The 11,575-nt window shown below is 37.5% G+C and overlaps 3 protein-coding genes across 5 annotated transcripts in view; 2 read left to right on the top strand and 1 right to left on the bottom strand.

Annotated features, from left to right (window-relative positions):
- The window catches only part of LOC103151871 (membrane-associated phosphatidylinositol transfer protein 2-like), a 127,266-nt gene that overhangs the window by 46,551 nt on the left and 69,140 nt on the right, over positions 1-11,575 (top strand). The window lies entirely within an intron of this gene.
- On the top strand, positions 67-4,181 carry LOC103151864 (RILP-like protein 2). 2 transcript variants are annotated; one of them, XM_007572122.2, is made up of 4 exons: positions 67-857; positions 938-1,089; positions 2,362-2,472; positions 3,682-4,181. In XM_007572122.2, the coding sequence occupies exons 1-4, from the start codon at positions 558-560 to the stop codon at positions 3,701-3,703; spliced, it is 585 nt and encodes a 194-aa protein (XP_007572184.1). In that variant the 5' UTR covers positions 67-557; the 3' UTR covers positions 3,704-4,181. The 2 variants fall into 2 exon arrangements, with proteins under 2 accessions (XP_007572184.1, XP_007572183.1); XM_007572121.2 differs by having other exon boundaries at positions 935-1,089.
- Positions 4,601-10,913, bottom strand: LOC103151865 (N-lysine methyltransferase KMT5A-like). 2 transcript variants are annotated; one of them, XM_007572123.2, is made up of 9 exons: positions 10,509-10,913; positions 9,510-9,600; positions 7,942-8,045; positions 6,821-6,968; positions 6,108-6,306; positions 5,935-6,022; positions 5,771-5,830; positions 5,440-5,630; positions 4,601-5,358 (listed from the first exon to the last, which is right to left on the bottom strand). In XM_007572123.2, the coding sequence occupies exons 1-9, from the start codon at positions 10,785-10,787 to the stop codon at positions 5,148-5,150; spliced, it is 1,371 nt and encodes a 456-aa protein (XP_007572185.1). In that variant the 5' UTR covers positions 10,788-10,913; the 3' UTR covers positions 4,601-5,147. The 2 variants fall into 2 exon arrangements, with proteins under 2 accessions (XP_007572185.1, XP_007572186.1); XM_007572124.2 differs by lacking the exons at positions 9,510-9,600; positions 10,509-10,913 and adding an exon at positions 8,282-8,530.

Genomic DNA, 11,575 nt, shown 5'->3' with positions numbered 1-11,575 from the left:
TAAACATTGATTCTGAAAAGCACTACAGGATCATGGCGCCCTTGATGTTTTGTACATTTCAGAGACTAGCAGTGTTTAGTGTGGAGAAGCAATTTTCTGTTCTTGAAATTCCTGACTGGATCTTTTCACCCTGACAAATGGAGAAGGCAATAAAAGTTGTAAACATTTAATCACGTGATCTATCACTTGATCCTGACGGTTCTGGGTGTCACGAAGAACAGATGACCAGGACGAGCTTCCTAGTTTTCCTTTAAATCTACGACCTCCCTTTACGCTTTGATCGTCTCCAAGTGAGCTGTCCTAACCGTAGACGATCTTTGAGCTCACCTGTCGCTAGGATACTTTGCCCTCCTCTGCTGCCACGCCATTGGAGGATGAGTGATGGGAGAGGGGGGTTGGGGCGGGTGGAAGTACTGCTCCGCTGGAAGTTTGTTACCTTCGTTTAGAAAATTAAAGTCTAAAACAGAGAGCAATCGCTGTGTTTGGAACTTTTTAGGTAGTCTGTTGTTTCAAAAGTGACTTTATTCCGTAATCTTAAGGAGTCCAGCCGTGTCGCGATGGAGTTTGGTGAAGAATCGTCGCCTGCTCTGGCCTTCGAGAAAAACGCTTTTGAGCTCACCGTCGAAGATGTGTATGACATTTCCTACGTGATCGGCCGAGATTTGTTAAAAATAAGCAGCACCGGTGAAGAAGTGTCGGATTTACAGTTCAGGATAGTCCGAGTCCTGGAAATGTTTGAAACGCTGGTGAACAAGTACAATCTGTCAGTGGAGGAGCTGAAAATGGAGCGGGACAACCTGAAGGCAGAGCTGGACAGGATCATCAGGGAGGGCTCTTCCTCCTCCGGACAGACCGGGGTGAGCTTCATCCTCCGGCTCAAGCTCTTGTCAGGGGGAGACGTGGAGAGGTTTTAACAATGTCTTCCTTGTCCCAGCAGCAAACTGTGGGAGCTAATCAACTGGTGGTGGACCTGAATGACCCCAACAGACCGCGCTTCACCATGCAGGAGCTGAAGGAGGTTCTGCAGGAGAGGAACCAGCTGAAGGCTCAGCTCATGGTGGCCCAAGAGGAGCTTCAGCTGTATAAGAGGTCCCCACACAGCCTGTTTTATTAAAACTTGATTTATCCGTCAAGCTGCTGGCACCGTTTCACCACTAACGCACAATAATATGTTAATCAGTTATTGTTTATTTGCATTAGAAGCACCAGAAAGAGTTTGTTTTGCATGTAATCAATCCCACACAGAGCATCAACAACCAAGACAACAGTTTTGTAAAACAAACCCGCTGCAAAAACTGGGATGAGATTCTCATTGTTTGATTACCTTGAAAAGAAATTACTTTTTAAGTGCATTTACACACAAAATGTAGCTAAAAACGAGGAAAATGTTTTAATTCAAGTAAAAAAAAAAAAAGCTATAAATGATGCTCAAAATTGCTAATATTTATAAATGATGTATTATTACAGCTATTACACTGTAATGAAAGAGCTGCTCATTATACTGAAACAGTGTAATTTGTATGTTGCAAAACATCTCATGCAATATTTGATAGACTTTCATATGTATATTGATATGCATGTATACATATATTTGACCATTTGTGTCAACTCTGTCTGTCCTCCACTATGGCAGCAGCTTTACAAACATAAAGACTTCAGCTCATGAGGCTGGGACATCCTGGAGATGGCAATTTAAAGAGAAACTTGTCTGAAAGAGTTATCTTAGGTCCAAATTTTACACGTGCTTATTATATATTTTCAAAGTACTTGCTGTACAGAGGAGCACTATCCCTTTTTCCTATTTAAAAAAACTTATATAATCTTATATAATAGTCAGTCAGACTATCTGCAAAGGAAGAGCTAGCAGTGAGCAACTTAACAGACATGCTTCTTAGCTCTCCAACTTTAATTTCTAATGTAGTTCTCACACTTATTTCTAAAATCAACACTTTTTTTTAGACTTATGACTAAGAATCATTCTTAACTTTTAGATGGAAAACTGCCAAGCTTGTAGTTGTAATTTCCAACACTTTTGCTATATAGAGGGTTCCTATCATTTTTGCAGAAAAGTTTTGAACTTCATTTAGTGATTCTGGACAAGTATGCAAAAAGTAAATAGCAATTTAGGGAAAGAAAGGGATAGGGCTAGGGTTTGTCTAAATGTTGTCATTTTTGCAGGTTTTGCAATTAAAGTCTGACCATAATATAAATATCTGCTGTAACCTTTTTATTGAAATGAGAGAAAAAAGACTGAATTCTGCTGAATGGTGTGAAATGTTTCAAGTTCCTCAACTTTGAACACTATTTTTAATTCAAAATTGCTGTACCATCTTTCCAAGTGACCATAAACTTCTTCTGCAGTGGGATTCTACCTCAATCTGAACCCACCATGGTTGACGTGGATCTGGGTACGCCGCCAGCCACAGAGGATGGTTCATCCACAGTAAATGAGAAGACAACCATAGGAAAACTGTAAGTTACAAAATGTTTAGATCTAAATAATAAATTAACTAATATAAACTTATTTTGAATGTCAGAAAGTTTTACTATCACAGGTAAAATGCAAGGAATTCAAAGTTGTTGTTTTTTTTTCCTCAGTCACATGATGCTGAGGTGAAGATAACAGGCAGATTATCCTTACAGCCGTTCTCCTGTGCGCTAATGCTGTACTTGTGACCCAGTGAAGTCATGCTGATGCAGAGAATGTTTGTGCGTGAGGAGTGAGTGAGGCTGGAAAATGTGTCCATCTTCTAAACTATTGTCGGTAATTACAAGCTACTCTGACTTGGATTGGAGCGCCTGTCAGCCATTAACCCACCGTTCCAGTGACGGGACAGCTATACATTTCTCCTAATGTTCCATAGTTTTCCCAAATGAAAATCCTGGATTTCTCAGTTTCTAGGATCGCCTTTAGGGGCCTTTAATATAAATGTATGTCCTTCCCAGACCTTACTGCAGGCTTTTCTACAAGACAATATCAGGAAATATTAAATTGTGATATTTTTGATGAAAACTGCAATATCAGTTTTGATTAACCCACATCGCTTAGATACATTTTCTTTCTTTATCATTCACCACTCTGTATGAGCTTTAGCATCTCTAACATCGTAGATCCTGTGTGTGAGTATTAAGGGCAGATAGAGTCCATCCTACTTTCCAAATACAATTTAGATATTTGATAGGGTTTTCACAACATGTCACAAATATTTTGTCATCATAATATCAGTGTGTTCAATGTTTATATTGCAAAGGACTGATTGGAGGAAAGTCACTGTTGGCTAATATATCCCAAGTGTTATGAACTTACATTTTTCATGGCAATGTAACATTTAGCCAACTAGTCAGAGTCTCACAGCAGCGGATGCTCACACGCTGGACACAAACAGCTTTATCCAAAATACTAGAGGCCAAAAAGGGATGGCGACAGATGGGGAAAAAGAATATAAGCACATATCACACAGATAGTTGATTGATGAATGGATGGAAGGATGATGGATTGATGTAAGGATGGGAGGATTTATATTTTCTAAACAATCGTTTGGAGAAAAAAATTCTGGAAATGAAAATGTTGTTTGTGCTTTTTCAGACAAGAAGAAAAAACTTACTTTCCCTGACTGTACAGGAACCATGACTGGTCACACATGATAAACTAAACTGACTCTGGACTCTTTCTGTTTTTAGGTTTTCGTTCAGGAGAAAATGAGAGGAGTCCTTCAGATGATCTCTCTGTCTTGGAGGCAAATGGGATTTATCTGCACAATTTCTAACCACTTTTGTAATTATTGTTGTATACACATGTCAGTCTAACAATATTTTGTATAATTTTTAACCTAATATGATTTTAAGTATTACAATACTGGAGAAGCTGAACTATAAATAAGTTTAGGTAACTGGAAAGTGTTAAGTTAGAGTCATTCCCTGTTCAAGCATTTTTAAAACTGTGCTCATTTAAGTTTTGTCTTAAATCATGAAGTAAACAAATGGATCAAATATGGTCCCATAAAGTCAATTGTATCAACAAAACAATGCAGATTACATTTTTTTATGCTGGATTTTTGGGGCTATTTGCTATTGAAGTGTTGTAAATGTTGCCGGTTATGAAGAAACTAGGAAAAAATACCACTCAGACATAATGTGTGATATGCAAAGTAGCAATAAAAACAGGGTTGCTGATTGTTGACAGCCTGTGTCATTTCTTTCTTTTACACAGGACACGATTTTCTGTTTTTACAAATAAAATCTGCAGAATGGGTCATGCTTTTGTACCATGATCTCTTTACTTTGATACTCCATAGTACTGTTAAAATACTATATATTCACCTGTGTACAATTCAATCAATCTCAGTATAAATGCAGCTGTTTAAACACCCCTGAGGTCTGTTGTTCATATCTAGGATTATGATATTCATATATCTGACAAAAGTAATTTCTTTTTTCATCTAACCAACAAGTTTGTTTCTGGAAAAAAAAAAAGACATGCAGCTGTCAAAAGATAAAAGTTTATTCTAAAAAAAAAATGTTATTCACAATTTCATTTGAAAGAATGTAATGTAAAAAAATATGTTTACTTTTACCAATAATCAGTGGAAATAGTTCATCAGCTTGACAGCAATCAAACTTCCAGTTGCTGAGCAGTTTATTTCATGTTTCCACTGGTATCTTATTTCAAGTCTTTGAGGTTGGAAGGCCTCTTTGCCATCACCCTAATGCACCAACATGTTAGTTAAAACCAAAAGTTTACACTGAAGCTAAATCTGCCAGGGGTACAAATATTTTTTTTGACTTAACTGTACAGAACCTGAATATCTAAACAGCAAACATCATGAGAAACCACAGAGTAATGAAGAAAATAAAGACAGCAGAGAATTTGCACGACACCCTGAAGATCATCATAAATTATCTTTAGTTTTTTTTCCTCATATCAAACTCAGGCTGTATTTCACTGTAGCCAAAACAGCATTCAATTAATTTAGAAAAGAAACTAAAAGAATAAAAGCACATCTTGCAGGAAAACAAACAAACAAAAAAACACTTCAAGTATTGAAGCTCACAGCTTCACTTCAGGCATGTTTTCAAAGAGTGTCATTTTATGTAAAGCTCACTTTTATAAAGACTGAGAACGACTCGTGTTCAGCATAATAAAACTCTCAGTATTTAAGCCACGGGTGTGCAGAGATGGACTCTTTGCTCCGATCCCCGTAGTCATAGAGCAGTTCCTCCTCTGCCTTGATGTCCCTGGAGGCCACAAAGATCAGATGAGGTGTCCCGTCGATGGGGTGGAGCCTCGTCTGGCAGTTCCCACTTTTACTGTGGTTCAACAGCCGTCCAAGACGGTTCGTTTCTTTGGTAGCATCTATGCTGTAAAGCAAAGAAAGCAAAACGTTTTAAGCTTCGATAGGCTGCAAGTCTTCTAGTTTTATTGGTGTTACTTCAACCTACCAGTAGGTTTTAGCCTGATACTGGAAGTAATACATGTAACAGCCTGTTTTAGGGTCCTCAGAATACTGGGCCTCTCTCTTTTTGGCCTCAGCCAGGTCCAGCAGGTCGCCATGGTACTCGACAACAAAATCTCCCTTTTTGAAACTCTTCACAGCAAAGACTCCTCTTCCTTTTCCTTCAATGTGTTTGACCTGATGACATTCAAATCTCTGGCATTTATTTGGTCTGGCGAAATGTTAAACCGTTGTAAGAATTGTAATAATGTTTCTGCCAAACGGACATCTGAATGTAGTATTTGGTGAAAAAAATAAAAATAAAAGGGCCACATTACCTCCAGTCCTTCTTCGATGCCGTTCTTTAACAGGTCATCAATGTGTCTGTGTTCTTCACTCTTGACAGTCAGATCAAAGTTTTACTCAAAACTACTAATTTCAAAGTGACAGTTTCTCACCATGACTTAATAAAAGCAATCTTCCCCCTCCCCCACATACAAACCTTTATCTCCGTTTTAGTTTTCCTGTTACTTCTCCTGATGGGAAAATAATCTGTGACTTTTCTGTTTTGAAGAGCTTTGTTCTCCATCCTGGAGAGAAAGACATTGTGATTGCTCAGCCAGCTGTGAAAGTGCATCAGCATCTTGGCAAGTAATGCGGACACAATGAACTCACTTTTTTGCTCCAAGCTTGCGGCGGCTGGCTTTACTCCGAGGCGTGGCCGATGGCACTGCAGGGCTACCATCTGATTCTGCGCCGGGCTCTTTTTGCTTTGGTTTGCCAGAGATTTGCTTTTTTGTCTCACTTTGACACGGCCCGTCTGGTTTCTGCTCTTTGGAGCTACAGCTCTTAGATTTTGCTTCATCGTTTGTGACTGACGTGAGAAGGAAAGAAGGATCAGAGAAGCTGCTTTAGAGAACATTGTAAAAGTATTCATAGTTCTTTTGATGTTTCTTAGATTTGATCACATTAATCAAACTTTAATTTATTTTATTGTAACTTTACGAGACGAACGAATGCAAGTGGAATGAAAACTATATTTGGGTTAAAAGTTTTTTTTTGTGTGTGTGTGTCATGCATTTGTATGTACAGCCACCCTGAGTAAATACTTTGTAAAACACTTTTCAACCAATGATGACCGCAATTCTTTTGGGGATATTGCTGAATGGACTGAATACAAATACACACCAAACATTTCAAATTTTCATTTGTAAAATAAACTGGAAAACAAACAAACATACAAAAAAAACAAAACATAAATGCACAATTTTGATGTAAAAATACTTTTGTTGTAAAAAGACAAAGAATGCAAAAAAAGGTCAAGAGTTAAAAATAAGTTTGTCTTTTTGAAAGTGGTAATATTTCTCATTTGTCTCTGGGAAACTCACCTTGCTTCAGCTTTGACAGACCAGGATCAGTGGCATCAGAATCATTCCCCTCCAGGATGAGCATGCTGGAGCTGTCGCTCAGCGGGGACCTGGGTTTACCTGCACTGCGCAGACTCTGGACAACTGGCTGTGTTTTATCGACAAATTCCTATAAAAGTGAATTTTCTTGGCATTAATCAGAAAAAAACCCAACAAAAAACATAAAGACCTAATAGGGCAAAAGAAATGCAATATTATACTTTGAAAGGCAGATAAAAAAGCCTTCTAACTGGCTGGATTAAAAGAAAGCTGCTAGAATTAAAGACTCTTCTGCAACCAAATTAAAAGTTCTGATTTACAAAATGGGTGTATTTTATATAATTCCTATTGACAGAGTCCCATTCGAACATCCATCTTACAGTATTTGACACAAGTCATTTTTATTAAATGTCTGTACATCATTTCTGCCTTAAATGTATGTGCAAACACATTAAAAACTAACAGTTCCCATAAAACTCAAACCTTTATCTTACTTATGACCACCCTTTCTCAGTATATCAAAAACACATTTCTAAGCTCAATGGGGGGCCCTGTGTGATAGACCAAAATTTGCATTCAACTTACATTAATCCACAGATTAGAAAATAAACTGGTTGTTCAAGTTTGGAAAAACAACTTTCTGTTTTGAAACAAGGTCTGGAAATGCAATTGGGTTTCCATACCCTATGCTACTTGATTAGAACACATTCGCTTCTTTTTAAGCCATTTCTCGAATCCTCTCAAAACATGCTAAATCTATTAAAGGCCTTTCTGTCAACTTAGGACACCAGCAGTCTTCAGAAACATAAAGTTACCTGCCTGGAAAACAAAGTGAACCAGTGACATTGTGTTAGCCTGGTCTGGAGCAAGCTAGCTGCACAGGATAAGTTGCCATAGTAACTTATGTGCTACTGTCTTTGTGAAATTGAATCGGGGATTTAATCCGAGTATAAACCCTGCTGATTTGTGTAAACGTAAGCTTTATATTGTTTATGCCAGGACGAGGCATACGAGTATTTGGACGGCTTTTTGAGGTTTAATTTGTTTGCTATACGAGTTGACAAACGGGTGTGTGTGTAAAGCATAACATGCAGGAAACATACCTTGTTAATTTGTGGCTTGTTTTCCTTTGTCTCCGCTTGTGAGGTAGTTGTTTGTTCAGCAGTCTCACCTGTTTTTTTGTCCGTTTTCAGTCCATTTTTCTTCCCTTTATAAACATAAGAATATCCAAAAATAGCTATTCAAGTTTAATTCTCGAAAAACTATATAGAACAGTCGTAAATTTTACCGTAAATTCTTAAAAAACTGCGTTAAATTTGGGTTTCTCGTTTTAGTAAATATTTTGCTATAACCTACACAGGGTAGTTTTTATAGCACTCTTATCCGCTTTCTAGAAAATTTCACAGCTGCATTGTACAAATATCAACTAATGATAAAGTTAACCTTTTGCCATCCTCAGTTCCTAGAATATCGTCCAAAATAATGTTGTCCTCCGTGTCGCCGAGTTCTTCTGAGTTTAACTTTAATGTCGAAGAAATGTCAAACCACAGCGCCGTAACGTTACACAGTCGGCATGGAGGATTTAAAAATCCGTTTGCGATTCCCATTGGGTAATTTCATCAAAGAGGCGGGGCGCGTGCTTCAGAGCAGCTTCCCCATTGGTTGCAACTTCTGCTACGTCTATTCTATAACATATAAACATCTGTATGTTTTTACAATTCACAAAGCTATATTGCATGTTACTGATATAAAAATGTTGTTTCAAAAAGGAATGAAAAGTCAAATAAACACATACAAAAAATATATATATAAAAATACTAAAAATAATTGTCTTTTTTCTTGCCCACAAATGTAAACAATCAAAACAATTCCCACAAAAGAAAAAAAAAAATCACACAATATAAACCAATGTTTATATTGCTTTATAAACATTTTGTGGTGATAGAATGTTGATAATCTGAAATCTAAACATTTTTAATGGGATTTTTGGGGAATAGGGTTTTACTGACACCTAGTGGAAGTAGATGGGAGTAGTACTGATAGATAAAAAAATGTAATCATTAGATCAATAACTGAGAAACTAAGAGAATAAAAATAACAGGATTTGTAATAAATTTTTCAGAAAGAATAAACTGTTTATTTCAAGATTACAATGGACTAGGGGTCCACCGATTGGAGTTTTCTGGCTGATCGCAGATTACTGATCTTTAAAAAGCCTCATCTGGCCGATGTCGCTAAATATAGCAAGAACGTAGCTCAGGTGGCAACAGTGGGGTGACTATTGTTAACTGCAAACATGCAGACATGACCTGGTGGGCTAATCTATCAGTCAACCCTCTCTCATATCAGAGCAACAGATGACAGTGGTTGATTTTTAGACATTTGCTGAGGCAAATAAGATCAGTGGATAAGACAGACTTCACATACAAGTATCAGCTGATCACAGATCTCCTAAAATTAAGAAGCTCAAGGTCAATAAATCAGCTGGCCAATAAATCGGTGCACCCCTACAGTGGACTATCCACACTAACATTTTAAGTGTCATCTCCAGGTTTATTGTCTACGGCCAAGGATTCTTTAAACAGTCTTTTCTTCTCCAAATTCTCATTCACTCTCTTCCGTTTTTCTTGTTTCCTCAACACAGATTCTTTCTTCTTCACCACCAACTCACTGAGTTCACCCTTATATGCCACATCAAGTTTCTCCCTCATTATATCCCGGGCACGCTTTCGGTTTATATCCACAGATCTGGTCTGATGACACTACAGGAGGGGTTGAATGAGAGAGAAACAGAAGTTATAAGACACAATTCCCAACTCTAGTTCCAAGTATTAAAGTATTAAAGTACATATGTTTTCCAGCAATATATTCTAGATATTTCACATATTGTTGTACTTTGTCATTAAAAACTAGAGAGGACTGACAAAAATAACCGTTTGCTTTAAAACTTTCAACATATTTTTCTTATGACTATAAGATAATTTGTGGATTTTTCTTAATTTTAGGAACCCAGAACAATCAGTTGATAAAATGGCAGTTCTTTTCCTGGCTCCCTCTACCCTCTTTTTTTTTTTAAATGATCCACTTGGAGACATGCCTGTTGTAGTATAATCTGACCAATCACCACTAGAAACTTCAGCTCTAAAACATAAAAACATATATCACTCCTCACACTTACCTTTCTGCCTTTTTAAAATAATAATAATAAAATAATAAAATAATAATAATAATAATAATAATAATAATAATAATAACGAGCTTCCTCACAATACAAGCCTAGCATTTTAAGGTGTAGGACCTGTTTGAAAGCTTAGATAAAATATATTGATTCTATTAATTATTAATTAATTTAACCTAATGCAAGTGGATTAATAAGAGATTTTATGTAATATCAACTGTGCTAAATAAATATGATCCTAAGTTTCTTAGGCACTATAATCCGAGGCAAGGATACATTTACTTACTGTAAAATGGGAATTATAATAAATGCTAGTTTTTAGAGAGACGTTTTATGCGTACTCTCGTATATTAAAATATCAGTGAAAATCAGAAATCTATTATCCACTGTTTATCACAACAACTGTAGTGCGGATTTAATTGACAGATAAAGTAAACCCTGACAGAAAACATAACAGCTAAGCCTTAAAAATTGGACAAATAGCAGAGCTACCTTCACTACAATCCCGGTGGGGATGTGTTTGAGCACTACACAGTTACTGGTTTTGTTAGTAGCTTGTCCTCCTGGCCCGGATCCCCTCACGAACTGCTCTTCCAGCTCTTCCTCCAACAGGACTGGGAGATCAGGCAGGTCCTTCTTACCAAAAGCCACAACCCATGAGGGTGCAGGCGGGGTCAGACTGAGCAGCGGAGAGAGACCAGAAGTACTTCTCCACATGAACCGCCTGGATGCTCCCAGCAAGCTGCTGGTGAACGGGAGAAGGGATGACATCGCATTGCAATTTACACAATCAGCAGTAAAACTAAAAGTTTCCAGTTTCCAGACCGAAGAGGGGGCAGCCTCAAAACCTCACTGTGAAGCTCAACCTTCCGCTTTGTTTACTTTAATAGGCGTCCAATCAGCAGGCTTGCTTTTTTTCTTCGTTTCGACAATGAAGGTTTTGCTGACTCAATAGCACCACCGTGTGCTGAACAGTGGAACAAATCAAAATTGCAACATTAAAAATTTAAATTAAGCAACAAAAAAATTTAGTTCAGTTTATTTATATGGCACGGCACGAATATATATCAAATGTAGTTTATGTAGAAATATATATAAATATATTCAAAGTCAAGTCCACATTCTAATACATTTCTGTTTCTAAAACAATGCAGTATTTTGACTTTGGCCATTTTCGTCCACATGGGAAGAGTTTAGAAACTGTCCTAGGAAAACCCAGATGCAGGACACTGGCCTTTGAGGACAAATTGGACACCCATGGCCATCGTGGAAGGCCAAAATCAAGTCCCTGGAATAGTGCAGAGGAACACATGTACCAAATAAGGTCCTGAGGTCCCACAGTCAAAATGGGAAACTCCATCAAGAGTGGCTGGCAGTGACAGAGATAAGATCCTGCTAGATTTTGGGATCCAGATTATAAACCAGAGATTACTGTCCAACTGGACATTGTGGTGATAGAGAAAAGGTAAAAGATGGGATTAATGATAGGTATTGTGCTTCTACGGAATACAGACCTCAACAAAAGAGACAAGAAGCTTGAAAAAAAAAAAAAAAAAAAA

The sequence above is a fragment of the Poecilia formosa genome, unplaced genomic scaffold (genome assembly GCF_000485575.1).
Source record: "Poecilia formosa unplaced genomic scaffold, Poecilia_formosa-5.1.2 Scaffold295, whole genome shotgun sequence".
In the NCBI taxonomy this organism is placed as follows: Eukaryota; Metazoa; Chordata; class Actinopteri; order Cyprinodontiformes; family Poeciliidae; genus Poecilia; species Poecilia formosa.
This window is presented reverse-complemented; position numbering and strand designations above follow the sequence as displayed.

Excerpts from the sequence above, each read along its gene's own strand:
- LOC103151864 (XM_007572121.2), top strand. The coding sequence starts at position 558 with ATGGAGTTTGGTGAAGAATCGTCGCCTGCTCTGGCCTTCGAGAAAAAC. Across the intron at positions 1,090-2,361 it reads GAGCTTCAGCTGTATAAGAG|TGGGATTCTACCTCAATCTG; the intron begins GTCCCCACACAG and ends CTTCTTCTGCAG. Across the intron at positions 2,473-3,681 it reads AAGACAACCATAGGAAAACT|GTTTTCGTTCAGGAGAAAAT; the intron begins GTAAGTTACAAA and ends TTCTGTTTTTAG.
- LOC103151865 (XM_007572123.2), bottom strand. The coding sequence starts at position 10,787 with ATGTCATCCCTTCTCCCGTTCACCAGCAGCTTGCTGGGAGCATCCAGG. Across the intron at positions 9,601-10,508 it reads CCACCGGGATTGTAGTGAAG|TGTCATCAGACCAGATCTGT; the intron begins GTAGCTCTGCTA and ends CCCCTCCTGTAG. Across the intron at positions 6,307-6,820 it reads TCTGTCAAAGCTGAAGCAAG|TCACAAACGATGAAGCAAAA; the intron begins GTGAGTTTCCCA and ends TTCTCACGTCAG.